General features: G+C 44.6%; 1 protein-coding gene across 1 annotated transcript in view; it reads right to left on the minus strand.

The window, feature by feature from the left end:
* LOC122931366 overlaps positions 1 to 17,888 on the minus strand; it is an 88,820-nt gene that overhangs the window by 7,159 nt on the left and 63,773 nt on the right. The window contains exons 7-9 of the mRNA XM_044285436.1: positions 7,686 to 7,720; positions 4,670 to 4,755; positions 675 to 703 (exon numbers count right to left, since the gene is read on the minus strand). Of these exons, the coding sequence (XP_044141371.1) occupies positions 675 to 703; positions 4,670 to 4,755; positions 7,686 to 7,720 (150 nt within the window). The remainder of the gene's footprint in view (positions 1 to 674; positions 704 to 4,669; positions 4,756 to 7,685; positions 7,721 to 17,888) is intronic.

The following is a 17,888-nucleotide window of genomic DNA, read 5'->3' on the forward strand; positions in this document are numbered from 1 at the left end:
GAGGAAGAGGCTGGGCGGGGATAAGAGCGGGGGACGCGGTGGACGCCGCCCTTGGGCACTTGCGAGCCCTCATTTACATATGCATCAAAGTTAGTTTTTCGCAGTTTTACAAGTCCACAAAAGCATATAAAAGTACCGTTTTAATCATCTGTGTTGCGGCTACAGCGCTATGGGAACTGTTAAAAAGGGGTAAATGTGCTGACAGACTCCCTTTAATATTTTTTTGGGGGGGTTTTAAACTTCTTTTCATTTAACTTTTTTTTTTAAATAACTATTAGCCCCCTTAAGGGCTAGAACCTGGGATATTTTAATCCCTTGTCCTATTTACCCTAAAAGAGCTTTATTAGGCCTCCTGCACATGAACGTGACTGTACATGTATATCCAGATATATTCCTATCAACCTTATGCTCAGAGGACACACTTTTAGCCTATGTGTTCACAACAGAAGACAACGGTTACCTTACAGTATACAACTCAATACTTTTTTGGTATACAGACATACTGAACATAGCTTCAATTAAATCTATGAAATAAATCTAAAACATAATTTACCCTTTATTACATAAAAATTGAAAATAATATTCCAGTGTAAGGACACGACCAGTGCTGCACCGCAGTGTATTTCACTTCTACAATTATACTTTTGAATTCAATAGAATCTGCAAAAACTTACTGTTGGCCAGACGAGGAGGGGCGAACTTCCTAGAAATGTAAAGCATATCATTTGTTAAACCCTGCTCCATACAGAGAGAGAATGTACAAGCACTTTCCCCACTTAGATCCTGTTCACAGAGACCAATATTTGCATTTGTATTTTTAGGCACAGTACAATAATAAAAAAATACTCACTTTTGCAAAAACTGAAATGAACACGGCTTAAAGGGCACCCATCAGCAGCTTTGTACCTATGAAAGCGTCTGACCTGTTGGGCTACTTTCACACTAGCGTTTTCAATTTCCATTATTGAGATCCCTCATAGGAAAACGCTTCAGTTTTGTCCCCATTCATTGTTAATGGGCACAAAACTGAACTGAACAAAACAGAGTCCACCAGAATGGACTCCGTTCCGTTTGGTTGCATTCCCATGACGCACACAAAAATGCTGCAGGCAGCGTTTTGGAGTGCGTCCTGGCAAGACGGATCCATCATGACTCACAATGTCAGCCAATGGGGACGGATACGTTTTCTTCAATGGTGTTCATGACGGATCCGTCAAGGCTATTTTGAAGATAATACAACGATCTGCACCATCCTGGTTGCTACACTTCTGGTCCTTTCTTAGGTGAGTCCCTCCTGCTTGTTTACTTTGTTCTCCCTTTTCACTTGGATGCTTACTGCTTTTCCAGGCTTGCGTCCAGTGCGGCTATCCACTTTAGATGTTTTGGTGTATCCACTTACGTCCATAGTATCAGTTTTCTGATATACATTGGTTCTTTGCAGTTGAGCAGTGACTCACCTTCCACTATGACCTTGTATATGCAGTGATCCTAGGTTAGGTCATTTTACTTTATATATGTTCCTATTGATCCTATACTGATGTATTATTGACCAGTGTGTTCCTCCCAGGGTGGCGCCGTTTTTTCCTTCCCTGTTCCCTTTTGTTTCCCTGTCTCCTCGCATCACATGCATTGATTTGCAATTTTACTCATCGTCATGTTAAATTATCGCTAATAAATATTTATTTATTCTCTACTTTTTGGCATTTTTTTGGCTCCTTTTCTTCTGTTATTCTGCCATTTGTACTTGGGAGCTTGTGCCGAGTTATTCTTCAGGGGTAGTATTAGTGGACACACTAGGTGGGCACTGCCCCCCTCCTCTCTATTTCCCAACCCCTGGGGTCCTCTTTTTTCGTTTGTCCAATATTTAGTAGAGCCTCCTTTTGCAGAAATTACAGCCTCTAAACGCTTCCTGTAGGTTTCAATGAGAGTCTGGATTCTGGTTGAAGGTATTTTGGACCATTCCTCTATACAAAACATCTTTAGTTCATTCAGGTTTGATGGCTTCCGAGCATGGACAGCTCTCTTTAAGTCACACCACAGATTTTCAATGATATTCAAGTCTGGGGACTGAGATGGCCATTCCAGTATGTTGTACTTGTTCCTCTGCATAAATGCCTTAGTGGATTTTGAGCAGTGTTTAGGGTCGTTGTCTTGTTGAAAGATCCAGCCCCGGCGCAGCTTCAGCTTTGTCACTGATTCCTGGACATTGGTCTCCAGAATCTGCTGATACTGAGTGGAATCCATGCGTCCCTCAACTTTGCCAAGATTCCCAGTCCCTGCACTGACCACACAGCCCCACAGCATGATGGAACCACCACCATATTTTACTGTAGGTAGCAGGTGATTTTCTTGGAATGCCGTGTTCTTTTTCCTCCATGCATAACGCCCCTTGTTATGACCAAATAACTCAATTTTAGTTTCATCAGTCCAAAATGAAGCTGGCTTGTCAAAATGTGCTTTAGCCCACTTTTTGTGCTGTGGGCGGAGAAAAGGCTTCCTCTGCATCACTCTCGCATACAGCATCTCCTTGTGTAAAGTGCGCCGAATGGTTGAACGATGCACAGTGACTCCATCTGCAGCAAGATGATGTTGTGGGTCTTTGCTGCTGGTCTGTGGGTTGACTCTGACTGTTCTCACCATTCGTCGCTTCTGTCTATCCGAGATTTTTCTTGGTCTGCCACTTCGAGCCTTAACTTGAACTGAGCCTGTGGTCTTCCATTTCCTCAATATGTTCCTAACTGTGGAAACAGACGGTGGAAAGCTCTGAGACAGCTTTCTGTATCCTTCCCCTAAACCATGATGGTGAACAAGCTTTGTCTTCAGGTCATTTGAGAGTTGTTTTGAGACCCCTATGTTGCTACTTTTCTGAGAAAATTAAAAGAGGAGGGAAACTTACAATTTACCCCCTTAAATACTCTTTCTCATAATTGGATTCACCTGTGTATGTAGGTCAGGGGTCACTGAGCTTACCAAGCCAATTTGAGTTCCAATAATTAGTTCTAAAGGTTTTGGAATCAATAAAATGACAACAGTGCCCACATTTATGCACCTGCCTAATTTTGTTTAAACAATTATAGCACACTTTCTGTAAATCCAATAAACTTAATTTCATTTCCTAAATATCACTGTGTGTGTCTCCTATATGATATATTTAACTGACATTTTTTATCGTAACAACCAACGATTTATACAGGAAAATCATGACGATTAACAAGGTTGCCCAAACTTTCGCATCCCACTGTAGTTATCAATCATCATTTCCCATATGTCTACTTTTTGGCATAATTTTGTAAATGTCATTTTATTTTTTTAGTATGTCAGATGGCTTTAAAATTTAGATGCAAATTTTAGATTTTCCAGAAATTTTCCAAAACCAATTTTTTTAAAAGAACCAATTCAGTTATTTAGCCACTTTTACGGGTTTACATGATATAAATTGACAATAAATGACCCTATTTTAGAAACTACACTACTCAAGTTATTCAAAAGTAATTTATCAAACTTTTTTAACCCTTTGGGTGTTTCACAAGAATGACATGAAAAGGAGATGAAAAATCTAAATTTTGCTTTTTTAGGCAGATTTTGCATTTTCATATATATTTTCCTGTAACACAAGGGTTGACAGCCAAACAAAAGTCAATATCTAATACCCTGATTCTGCAGTTTATAGAAACACCTCATTTGTGGCCGTGAACTGATGTATGGGCACACAGCAGGGTGCAGGGAGCAACATATGGATTTTGGAGCGCAGATTTCGCCAAGAATATTCCAGCGACGTGTCACTATTGAAGACACCCTAATGCACCCCTACACTAAAGAAATCTCAAAAAGTGACCCCCTTCTGGAAACTACACCCCTCAAGGAATCTTTCAAGGCATGAAGTGAGCACTTAGACCCCAAAGGTGTTTCCTAGAATTAGGAAACACTTGACTGTAAAAAAAAGGAACATTTTTTTTTTTTCTAGCAAAAGTGATTTTAGGCCCAAATTTTTCACTTTCACAAGAGGGAACTGGAGAAAATGCACCCCCTAATTTGTTGCCCATTTTCTCCTGATTACAGCAATACCCCATATGTGCCTGTATACTGCTATATGGGCGTACCACAAGGGTCAGAAGGAAAAGAGCACAAAATGGCTTCTGGAAGGCAGATTTCTCCTGAATAATTGACGGGCAGAAAAATATGGCCATAATTGACAACAACAAAAAAAAAAAGGGGGGGAGGGACAGGGAATCTGAAAATGCTGCAGATGAGCCAAAGATCACTGCAGCTGTTCCAGATATTGTTCTTCTTCTTCTCGTGAAAGCAGTGAAAAGCACCGATTTATTTGTTAGTACCACAAGTCCCAGCCGACAACCAGTAGCATATTGGGGAATAGGTCCTCTCTGCAAGCAGTCACCAAGCTAGAATGGCTGCCTGCAGAGAGGCAACAACTGTTATTCCAGCTGCATAGCGCTGCTATTGGCTGGAGCGTTGTTCTTCCGTTTTTTTTTTTTTGCGGATCCGCAATTTGTGGACCGCAAAACACATACGGTCGTGTGCATGTAGCCTTAAGCTTCACCCTTTGCAATTCATAGGATGAAATCTGCAGCACATTCTGTGACAAATCTGGATGTACCGAAATACGGACTGTAACCCTAAGATACTAAAGGTCACTTAGAAAATGACTGACCTCACTGTCTTCTATTTCAACAGTTGAATGAATAGCTAAAATGAAGTCTTCTGACCGTTCTTCGGGATGCACATTCTGCATGGCAGCTGAAAAATATGAAATAGGAAGAATGTCGTCTCATAGAAAGTGCCCCACATACAATGGTATGGGGAAGAATCACTCAGAAATGAAGAATTAGATATGCACTTATTCTGCTGAGCTGCATCAGTGTGTTCCAGTAGATCTTACCTAGAGATACCCAATTGTACATTCCCATTGCGGGGGTCTACAGATAATAGATGAATTGGTGGCCAGGGGTCAGCATACAGTGGGATGCGAAAGTTTGGGCAACCTTGTTAATCGTCATGATTTTCCTGTATAAATCGTTGGTTGTTACGATAAAAAATGTCAGTTAAATATATCATATAGGAGACACACACAGTGATATTTGAGAAGTGAAATGAAGTTTATTGGATTTACAGAAAGCGTGCTATAATTGTTTAAACAAAATTAGGCAGGTGCATAAATTTGGGCGCCCCAAAAACGAAATGAAATCAATATTTAGTAGATCCTCCTTTTTTCAGAAATTACAGCCTCTAAACGCTTCCTGTAGGTTCCAATGAGAGTCTGGATTCTGGTTGAAGGTATTTTGGACCATTCCTCTTTACAAAACATCTTTAGTTCATTCAGGTTTGATGGCTTCCGAGCATGGACAGCTCTCTTTAAGTCACACCACAGATTTACAATTATATTCAGGTCTGGGGAATGAGATGGCCATTCCAGAACGTTGTACTTGTTCCTCTGCATAACTGCCTTAGTGGATTTTGAGCAGGGTTTAGGGTCGTTGTCTTGTTGAAAGATCCAGCCCCGTCTCAGCTTCAGCTTTGTCACTGATTCTTGGACATTAGGGCTCTTCTCCTGACCGCCACGCAGGCCCCCCATCATGATATACTTTTTATGATAAGTATTTTGATTTTTTCATTCCTGTTGATGGATTACATGCACTTTACTGTTATCTATTAATTGATGTGGGGGTTTGCCCATATGTCTGTGGTGAGCCAGGATGGCATGTACTGATACATGGTTTACATAGCCTTGATTTGTTGTATACGACATTTTTAATCATTCTGTGTTGTGTCTGTCTTTTTCAATAAATTTGTAATATTTTAGATGTGCGGCTCCCGTTTCGGTATTCTTTTTCTTCCCTTTTGCATCGTCTATTTCATACCGTGAGTCGGCACTCTTTTTCTATTGTTGGAGGTGCCCCCAGCCATTTGTATCCCATGATTCTTGGACATTGGTCGCCAGAATCTGCTGATACTGAGTGGAATCCATGCGTCCCTCAACTTTGACAAGATTCCCAGTCCCTGCACTGGCCACACAGCCCCACAGCATGATGGAACCACCACCATATTTTACTGTAGGTAGCAGGTGTTTTTCTTGGAATGCTGTGTTCTTTTTCCTCCATGCATAACGCCCCTTGTTATGGCCAAATAACTCAATTTTAGTTTCATCAGTCCACAGCACCTTATTCCAAAATGAAGCTGGCTTGTCCAAATGTGCTTTAGCCCACCTCAAGCGGCACTGTTTGTGCTGTGGGCGGAGAAAATGCTTCCTCTGCATCACTCTCGCATACAGCATCTCCTTGTGTAAAGTGCGCCGAATGGTTGAACGATGCACAGTGACTCCATCTGCAGCAAGATGATGTTGTAGGTCTTTGGTGCTGGTCTGCGGGTTGACTCTAACTGTTCTCACCATTCGTCGCTTCTGTCTATCCGAGATTTTTCTTGGTCTGCCACTTCGAGCCTTAACTTGAACTGAGGCCTGTGGTCTTCCATTTCCTCAATATGTTCCTAACTGTGGAAACAACAGCTGAATTCTCTGAGACAGCTTTCTGTATCCTTCCCCTAAACCATGATGGTGAACTATCTTTGTCTTCAGGTCATTTGAGAGTTGTTTTGAGACCCCTATGTTGCTACTTTTCTGAGAAAATTAAAAGAGGAGGGAAACTTACAATTTACCCCCTTAAATACTCTTTCTCATAATTGGATTCACCTGTGTATGTAGGTCAGGGGTCACTGAGCTTACCAAGCCAATTTGAGTTCCAATAATTAGTTCTAAAGGTTTTGGAATCAATAAAATGACAACAGTGCCCACATTTATGCACCTGCCTAATTTTGTTTAAACAATTATATCACACTTTCTGTAAATCCAATAAACTTCATTTTACTTCTCAAATATCACTGTGTGTGTCTCCTATATGATATATTTAACTGACATTTTTTATCGTAACAACCAACGATTTATACAGGAAAAACATGACGATTAACAAGGTTGCCCAAACTTTCGCATCCCACTGTATTAGGTATGCATAACTCTATATTAACAAGGCAGGCTGTGTATGCAAGTATTCTAATGTCAAAGTTAGATATAAATACGTTATCAAACATGGGTACAAGCTAGAGCCACAATCTGTGTTTTGGCTGCAAAATGTCCAGAAAACCCAAAGGGGTTCAAATGAGTTGCCCAGCTTTTTATCATTTTTTAATTCCCAGCCTTCCCCCCGCCCCTTTCCTTTTCCACTGGATTTGTTGAGTCAAACACACTTACCTGATCCTCACCGCCTGGTTCCGGGTCCTTCGGTTTACTGCTCTCTTCGTTGCTCTCCAGTCCCAACATGTAACCTTTCAGCACAAACAGTGGTCACGGGTGACTTGCCGGAGCAGTAACGTGTGGTAGCACATGACGCAGTGATGTGCCACCCGTCATTGGCTGCAGCAGTGCATGTGACCCCCCCTGTCCATGATGGAAGTTTACAAGCTGGACCGAAGTGTGGTGGACCGAAGGAGCCAGTAGCAAGTGGTGGGGAGCAAGGAAGTAAGTTTGACTCCACTGGTCCAGCAGGAAGGGAGCGAGAAATTAAAAACGTATATGAAGATGAACAACCCCAAATGGTGAATAGGTCTGTTATAAAACACTGCAGTCAAGAATATAACATTTTAGGAAGATGAAGAATGATTTTTAGAAGACATCTCACCACTATCATCATGCTGCTTCTTTATATTGTTCTTCCTGTAACATAACACATACAGTAATTATCGTAACTTCAGGATCTCAAACCTAATCAGAACTACAAGTGTCACATGTGCATTTATATGTGGTTGCCATCCTCTCACCTTAAAGGGGTATTCCCACCTGGGACACTGATGGCATATAGCGAGGAGGTTCCATCAATGTCAGATAGGTGCCTGTTCCACCTCTAGGACCCTCCCTTATCTCCAGAATGGGGTCCCCGAAGCACAGGAAGAGCAGCTACATTTGCTCGGCTTGCTCTCCATTCATTCCTACCAGAACTCCAAAAACAGCCGAGTCAGAGTGGCCACCTCTCCATTCACGGATATGGGACTGCCGGAAATAGCTGAGCCAGTGCTCTGCTATTTTCAGAACTCCGATAGCAGAGAACGGATGATGACCGCACATGCACGGCTGCCCTCCCTGCGCTTTGGGGGCCCCCGTTCTGGAGATAAGAGTGGGTACTAGAGGTGGCACCCTGCCCCTATATGACACTGATGGAACATCCTAGCTATATAACATCAATGTCCCAGGATAGGAATGCCACTTTAATGGCATCTAACCAAAAACAGACAATACTAGGTAACACTAAGGCTGATTTTTAGAGAACTCAGATCCGTTTCCAAAAACTAGGATTTTGATACATTAACATAAAAAAAGTATTGTGATACTTGTAAAAAAAAAAAAAAAAAGGGGGTGACAAAAAAATGGAAAATCGTGTGTTTTACATTTTTTCTCTGTTACAGAGTTTAACACATAGGAGATATTTTTTAATATTATAATAGTTCAGGCTTTTTCAGAAGTGGCAGTACCTAATATGTTTATTTTTTAAATTGCTTATACACTGCCTGTCCCCCCAAAAAGTCACCACCTGGATTTAACTAAGCAAATAGTTATGAGCCTCCTATTGGATAATTACTGCACGGGCGATTATCTTTCAGCTGGCAATAAGTTATTTAACCCCAACTGGTGCAATGAGTTGCTTCTCATTTCTTAAACCACCATGTCGAAAGACACATCTCGTGGTTGTGGAAAATATGTTTTTCTGTTTCAGAAGGGTCAAATCATTGGCATGCATCAAGCAGAGAAAACATCTAAGGAGATTGCAGAAACTACTAAAATTGGGTTAAGAACTGTCCAACACATTATTAAAAACTGGAAGGATAGTGGGGACCCATCGTATTTGAGGAAGAAATGTGGCGGGAAAAAAATCCTGAATGATCGTGATCGGCGATCACTTAAACGTTTGGTGAAATCAAATCGAAGAAAAACAACAGTAGAACTCAGGACTATGTTTAATAGTGAAAGTAAGAGCATTTCCACACGCACAATGCGAAGGGAACTCAAGGGATTGGGACTGAACAGCTGCGTAGCCGTAAGAAAACCACTAATCAGTGAGGCAAACCAGAAAAAAAAGCTTCAATTTTCTAGGGAGCATAAAGATTGGACTCTGGAGCAATGGAAGAAGGTCATGTGGTCTGATGAGTCCAGATTTACCCTGTTCCAGAGTGATGGGCGCATCAGGGTAAGAAGAGAGGCAGGTGAAGTGATGCACCCATCATGCCTAGAGCCTACTGTACAAGCCTGTGGGGGCAGTGCTATGATCTGGGGTTGCTGCAGTTGGTCAGGTCTAGGTTCAGCAACAGTATGTGCTCCAAGAATGAGGTCAGCTGACTACCTGAACATACTGAATCACCAGGTTATTCCATCAATGGATCTTTTCTTCCCTGATGGCACGGGCATATTCCAAGATGACAATGCCAGGATTCATCGGCTCAAATTGTGAAAGAGTGGTTCAGGGAGCATGAGACATCATTTTCACACACGAATTGGCCACCACAGAGTCCAGACCTTAACCCCATTGAGAAGCTTTGGGATGTGCTGGAGAAGGCTTTGCGCAGCAGTCAGACTCTACCATCAATGCAAGATCTTGGTGAAAAATTAATGCAACACTGGATGGAAATAAATCTTGTGACATTTCAGAAGCTTATCGAAACAATGCCACAGCGAATGCATGCCGCAAAGGCGGTCCAACAAAATACTAGAGTGTGTTACCTTTTTTTTTGTTGGTGACGACTTTTTATTTGGACAGGCAGTCTATATTTGATATGTAAAATTGGGAAAGTGGGTGATTTAAACTTGTAATATTTTGGTGTTTTTTTTTTTTTACTTTTTATTTAATAACTATTAGCCCCAGGGGGCTAGAGCCCTTGTCCTATTCACCCTAATAGAGCTCTATTAGGGTGAATAAGACCTTACACTCTCCCTGCTGCCCTGGGCTTTGTGCACGCAGCCTATCCTGTGGATAGTGGTTAACTTCAAACAACCGGAATACCCCTTTAAAGCCGAATGCACATGGCCGTGAGCGGTCCGTGGTGACACGGCCTGGATTCCTGCTGAGAGTGTATTACTGTAGTAAATCACTGAAAAAAATGCACCAAACAGATATGTCACTGACTATACTAGCTGGTCATACAAGCAGATATTAAAAGCTGAGACTTTTGCCAATACATTCCTGTCAGGAAGATATCGGAGCCCATCATGCACCACGTCACGGTCACTCAGCATGGCAAGGGGTCCTACCACTGCGCTAACTCTGGTGCACTAACTATGGTGTGAACACGGTCTGAAGGTGATGAAATCCAGCTCACAGCCAAGCTTCCACACAACCGCACAGCAGGACAACTAATGCAATGTGAACATAGCAAGACTGTGAGCCACACCCATATCAGACCGTGTGATGGAGGTCTCCAGGTGCAAAAGAATGCACACATTAAATACATATAAACAAAACTATAGTGGCCAATATGGGGGAACCGCCCAAGCCCCAAACACTGTAGCGTGTTTTTCATTGGGCGAGCAGTCCCACCACATATGGACCACAAAAATACAGTGGCAAGTATGGGGGAGCTGCTCAAACCCCAAACACTGTAGCGTGTTTCTCATTGGGGGAGCAGTCCCACCGCATGTGGACCGCAGCAAACGACCATCCCGAGCAAATAATGCATACAAAGGAGGACGCCAGCGCGGTCCACATGCACCACAAAGGCATCCTACACAGACTGGAACATTGTGCGGATGAAAATACAATTATATAAATCACTGAAAAAAATGCACCAAACAGATATGTCACTGACTATACTAGCTGGTCATACAAACAGATATTAAAAGCTGAGACTTTTGCTAATATATTCCTGTCAGGAAGATATCGGAGCCCATCGTGCACCACGTCACGGTCACTCAGCATGGCAAGGGGTCCTACCACTGCGCTAACTCTGGTGCACTAACTATGGTGTGAACACGGTCTGAAGGTGATGAAATCCAGCTCACAGCCAAGCTTCCACACAACCGCACAGCAGGACAACTAATGCAATGTGAACAAAGCAAGACTGTGAGCCACACCCATATCAGACCATGTGATGGAGGTCTCCAGGTGCAAAAGAATGCACAGGTGCAAAAGAATGTGTGCATTCTTTTGCACCTGGTAACCTCCATCACATGGTCTGATATGGGTGTGGCTCACAGTCTGGCTTTGTTCACATTGCATTAGTTGTCCTGCTGTGCGGTTGTGTGGAAGCTTGGCTGTGAGCTGGATTTCATCACCTTCAGACCGTGTTCACACCATAGTTAGTGCACCAGAGTTAGCGCAGTGGTAGGACCCCTTGCCATGCTTTCTACAATATAATGCAGGGGGGGGGGGGAGCAGCCAATGGTAGACGCGGATGGGGACGAGCCTCCGTAGCATCGCGGGTGACGATAGGGAGGCTTGTCCCCGTCTGCCATTGGCTGCTCCCCCGCCACACCGGAAGTTTTCATCCCTGCATAGGGAGAAGCAGCAGTGGCAGTATGGGGACCAGGAGCAGCACAGAGAGTGGGGAGCCAGGTAAGTAGAATCAGTGTGAGGGGCCCGGCATTTTTTAGTCTCGGATAACCCTTTTAAGGATTTAATAGCTCCCAGCTACTAAAGGAAACATCTGCTTCCATGCCTATTTTCAGTGTTGTCCCATTCCCATTTGAGCTGTAATGTTTTGTTTTTTTATTTTCAATAACATTTGAACTTTGGAAAAAACATGAAAAAATACGATTGTGAACCCCCTCCCCCAAAAAAACTGTAGTTGTGGACAGGACAACCCTAAGGCTTAATGCACATGGCCGTCGTTTTGGTCCGCATCCAAGCCGCTGTTTTGGCGGCTCGGATGCAGACCCATTCACTTCAATGGGGCCGCAAAAGATGTGGACAGCACTCTGTGTGCTGTCCGCATATGTTGCTCCGTTCTGTGGCCCCGCAAAAAAAAATATAACATGTCCTAAGAATAGGCAGTTATATGTAAAGGCTGTCTGTGCCATTCCGCAAATTGCGGAACGCGCACGGACACCATCCGTATTTTGCGGATCCGAAGTTTGCAGACCGCAAAGCACACCACAGTCATGTGCATGCGGCCTAAGGGCAAGTGGTCAGCAGAGCAAATCCAGATTATTCTTTTTAATGATAAATTGTATGCATGCAAATCTGATGTTTTTTAAGATACAAACCATTTTCAGTAAAATGTCAAAATATTTTTTTATGTATGTCACAAAATAGCACATATTTCTACTCATTATATCGCTTATATTCAATCCCTATGTGCACATGGTGTGAACGTCGACACAAGGCAGTGGGAAAGCATTCCCTAATATTCAATTAGGACATTTTTCCTCTATTCCTTGTGGCGCTATCTGATTATTTTTTTATATGTTTTTGGAGATTCCAAATATGATGTGGCTGAAGCATGAGCTTTAGGATCTTTCCTTATAGTTGCCTTTATCTCTTTAGTGTGTCATTGAATTTATATGACAAATAGATAGGCCCTAATTTATCACAAACCGGTGGCGTATGCCGGGCTATGATAACCAGGTAAGCCTCGTCATAAATTAGGCGCAGCATCTGGCAGTCTGAGATCTGTGCCAGCAACTATGCCTGCCCGTCCCCTTCCCTTTTGGAGAAAGTGGTAAGGCCAGTGGAGTAACCGCACTTGTGTCAAAAGCGGCGCAATGTAATGAGAAATTAGGCTCAAAGTTTCTTAGACTCTGGTCATGCCACATTTGAGTCTTATGTCCCAATTATATTTTAGGAGAGTTGCTCCATGTATACCTCAGATGGAAGGCTCCAACATATGGCACGATATACGCATACAGTGGCATATGTCCCCCATATTAAAATATACGTATACCGAGCAGTATGTGTTTTATACCAAATGTCTTTATAAAACATCAAAAAAAAAAGCCCAATGGATGCCAAAAGGACACTCATGGCCCTAAGGATACTTTTGAGATATATGGCAGGAGTTTTCCCTGAGTATATAACAAATGTATTGTTGGAGTGATGTGAACAAAGGCTTACAACTTTTGATATGAATTATAATTACTGTCACATTTTTTTACATAGTTAGTATGATAGTTTATACGGTTGAGAAAAGACATACAGTGCTGCCCATAATTATTCATACCCCTGACAAATTTTGACTAAGGCCTCTTTCACACGGGCGAGATTCCCGCGCGGGTGCAATGCGTGAGGTGAACGCATTGCACCCGCACTGAATCTGGACCCATTCATTTCTATGGGACTGTGCACATGAGCACTGATTTTCACGCATCACTTTTGCGTTACGTGAAAATCGCAGCATGTTCTATATTGTGCGTTTTTCACGCAGCCCTGGCCCCCATAGAAGTGAATGGGGCTGTGTGAAAATCGCAAGCATCTGCAAGCAAGCGCGGATGCGGTGCGATTTTCACGCACGGTTGCTAGAAGATGATCGGGATGGGGACCCGATCTTTATTATTTTCCCTTATAACATGGTTATAAGGGAAAATAATAGCATTCTGAATACAGAATGCATAGTACAATAGGGCCGGAGGGGTTCAAAAAAATATATATATAATTTAACTCGCCTTAATCCACTTGTTCGCTCAGCCGGCATCTCTTCTGTCTTCTTCTTTGAGGAATAGGACCTTTGATGACGTCACTACACTCATCACATGGTCCGTCATATGATCCATCACCATGGTAAAAGATCATGTGGTGGACCATGTGATGAGCGCAGTGACGTCCTCAAAGGTCCTATTCCTCAAAGAAGAAGACAGAAGAGATGCCGGCTGAGCGAACAAGTGGATTAAGGTGAGTTAAATTATTATTATTTTTTAACCCCTCCAGCCCTATTGTACTATACATTCTGTATTCAGAATGCTATTATTTTCCCTTATAACCACGTTATAAGGGAAAATAATACAATCTACACAACCTTGAACCCAAACCTGAACTTCTGTTAAGAAGTTCGGGTCTGGGTACAACATTCAGTTTTTTATCACGCGCGTGCAAAACACATTGCACCCGCGCGATAAAAACTGAAAAAAGGAATGCAATCAACCAGCAAGTAATTTTTGAGAAAAAAAAACATTTCTCATCATTTCAGAAAATAGTGAAGAAATATCCAGCTCAGTTCAGGTGAAGTATTGTAACTTTATTCCAGTGTTATAAAATCCGTATACAAGTGTAAGTTTACGCTTTTCAGACCTCCTAGATATGTGGGTCCTTCCTCATGACAAACATTCAACCAGCAAGTAATTTTTTGACAGGAAATGACACAGGTGTCTCCCAAAAGATAATAAGATGATGTAAAAGAGGCATTATTCTGAAAAAAAAACATTTCTCATCATTTATTTACATTTGAGCAAAAAATACAAGATGTTCCGCACTGTGGAAAATCTCAGAGGACGTGGTCGGAAGCCAAAAGTCACACCTGTGCTGGCCAGGAGGATAGTTAGAGAGGTGAAAAAGAATCCAAGGATCACCACCAAGTCCATCCTGGTGAATCTGGGCTCTGCTGGTGGCAATGTCTCAGGGCGGACAATCCAACGGACACTGCACAATGCAGACCAAGAAGGAGAGCTCACTTGGCCTTTGAAAAAGCTCATCTGAACAAAGAAAGAAGAAGACTTTTGGTCTTCTGTGTTATGGTCAGATGAAACAAAAATTGAATTCTTTGGTCCCAATTATGTTTCCTTCATTTGGCGTAAAAAAGGAGAAGCCTTCAACCCAAAGAACACCATCCCTACTGTCAAACATGGTGGTGGGAACCGAATGCTTTGGGGTGTTTTTCAGCCAATGGACCAGGGAACCTAATCACAGTAAACGGCACCATGAAAAAAGAGCAATACATGAGGATTCTCAACAACAACATCAGGCAGTCTGCAGAGAAACTTGGCCTTGGGCACCAGTGGACATTTTAGCATGACAATGACCCAAAACACACCGCAAAAGTGGTGAAGAAATGGTTAGCAGACAGCAACATTAACGTTTTGGAGTGGCCCAGCTAGAGTCCAGACTTGAATCCAATTGAGAATCTGTGGAGGGAGCTAAAGATCAGGGCAGTGGTGTAGCTATAGGGGTCGCAGCGGTCGCAATTGCGACCGGGCCCCTAAGTCAGGGGGGCCCACGGGCCCCCTCAAGCCAGGAGAACGCGGCCCCAGCTGATAACTGAGTGAAATCACAGGGGGCGGAGCAGAGGCCCTGCGTGACGCGCATTGTGCAGGGCAGGCGAAGGAGGGAGGGGGGGCGGCTTCAGTTGAGGTCGGAAGACGGAAGAGGAAGCTGTGTGGGACGGTGCTGGCTGCAACCTGCGAGTGACGTCTCACTGTCTGACTGACTCCTCTCCTGGCTGAGAGCTCTCCTCCTCCTATCCTGCCTGCGACCGCAACTGCCGACTGTCTGCTCAGGTGAGCGTGGCGCCGGCGGCGTTATAAACTGACTGTCACTCACTGTTACATGTTACTGGACCATCCGACTGGACCGGGGTCCTGGTGGTCCGGTCCAGACCAGTCTAAGTGTCAGACTGTGACTGTCCCTGAATGAGTCCAGGGGCCCTAACCCGCCTGGTGGGAGCGCCGGTGGCGATGACATAGTGATTAAGCAGCCCAGCAGCAGCCCCAGTCCCCAGACCAGTCAATACACCCTCCTTTAGGAAAGAAATCTCAGTCAGTACTCTAGTCTCATCAGATGTGACTGCAGGCAGCACAGCAGCAGGCCAGCAGCGATCGATCAGCCAGGATCAATGTGCACAGCCTGGGTGGGAGGCCCTCCTTACCCTGGCCTTAGGCTAGTGACAAACTGCCCCCCCAGCTTAAACTTAGGCAAGTGACAAACCCAGCTCTGCTACATCTACAATGAGCAACTACAACAAATGCAATGCCAAACTGCCCTTCCTCTATGTGATGCCTTGGATAGCTTCCACTGGACCCACAGCCTGTGGGTCCAGTGGAAGCTATCCAAGGCATCACATAGAGGAACTGCAGTTTGGCATTACATTTGTTGTAGTTGCTCATTGTAGATGTAGCAAAGCTGAGTTTGTCACTTGCCTAAGAATGAGGGGGGGCAGTTTGTCACTTGCCTAAGGGGGGCCTCCCACTGTGCACATTAATCCTGGCTGATCGATCGCTGCTGCTCTCACATCTGATGAGAGATTTCCTAAGGGGCAGGGGCGTAGCTATAGGGGGTGCAGAGGTAGCAGTCGCTACCAGGCCCAGGAGCCTGAGGGGGCCCAAGGTCCCTTGTGCCGCATGTGAAGACAATGGTATTATAGAAAGTGCATGCTATTTAAGTTACACCTCTGGCTAGACGTAAGGGGTTAGGTCAAGAATTTGCCATGGGGGGGAATGCCGTTTCAATTTTTGCCTCAGGCAGCACAAAGGCTATGTGCTTCCCGGCCCCTGGCGATAAAGCCCTGAGAGAAGGGGGGCCCAAACTGAACTCTTGCACCAGGGCCCATGAGCCTTTAGCTACGCCCCTGGACAGGGGCGGACTGGGCCGGGGGGCAGGGGGGCAATTGCCCCCCGGGCCTCTCTGTCAGCTCATTGTCCCGGCCGGCTGGGCCGGAATTATATGTGACTGCACACTGCAGCCTGCCCTGCGGAGGGAGACGGGGAGCTGGGGAGGCGTGCGGCCGGCAGCCTATCAGAGAGGCCGCCGGACCGGCGCAGGCGACGAGATGACGTCATCGCGCCGCCTGACTGAGCCGCTGCGCGGCCGTAAAGTAAGGAGCAGCGCTGGAGGCGGGACGGGAGTATTTCAGTGAAGGTGCTGGACTCGGCTGGAGGTAGGAGGTAAGTATAAGTCTGACTGGCTTTTTTCCTCCTTATTTCTGTCACTGATAGGGGGGCCTATCTGGCTACTGGCTACTGGCACATTATAGGGGGGGGGGCCCTATCTGGATACTTGCACATTATAGGGGGGCCCTATCTGGCTACTGGAACATTATAGTAGGGGGCCTATGGGCTACTGGCACATTATAGGGGGCCCTCTCTGGCTACTGGCACATTATAGGGGGGGTATGGCTACTGGCACATTATAGGGGGGTATGGCTACTGGCACATTATAGGGGGGTATGGCTACTGGCACATTATAGGGGGGCCCAATATGGCTACTGGCACATTATAGGGGGGCCCAATATGGCTACTGGCACATTATAGGGGGGCCCTATCTGGCTACTGGCACATTATCGGGGGGCCCTATCTGGCTATTGGCACATTATAGGGGGGGTATGGCTACTGGCACATTATAGGGGGGTATGGCTCCTGGCACATTATAGGGGGGGTATGGCTACTGGCACATTATAGGGGGGCTATGACTACTGGCACATTATAGGGGGGCCCAATATGGCTACTGGCACATTATAGGGGGGCCCTATCTGGCTACTGGCACATTATAGGGGGCTATGGCTACTGGCACATTATGGGGGGGTATGGCTACTGGCACATTATATAGGGGGGCTATGGGTACTGGCACATTATAGGGGGGCATATGGCTACTGGCACATTATTAGGGGGGCCTATGGCTACTGGCACAATATATGGGGGGCTATGGCTACTGGCAGATTATAGGGGGGCCTATTGGCTACTGGCAGATTATAGGGGGGCCTATTGGCTACTGGCAGATTATAGGGGGGCCTATTGGCTACTGGCACATTATAGGGGGGCCTATTGGCTACTGGCACATTATAGGGGGCACTATGGGGACATTAGCTCAACTGGAGACATTACAAGGGTGTATTTTTGACACTGTCTATTATAAGGAGAATTATTACAACTGGGAAGGGGGCATTATGGTGGGCTTTATTACTCCCCCATGGTATGACCC

Source organism: Bufo gargarizans, chromosome 3, assembly GCF_014858855.1.
Source record: "Bufo gargarizans isolate SCDJY-AF-19 chromosome 3, ASM1485885v1, whole genome shotgun sequence".
NCBI classification, from domain to species: domain Eukaryota; kingdom Metazoa; phylum Chordata; class Amphibia; order Anura; family Bufonidae; genus Bufo; species Bufo gargarizans.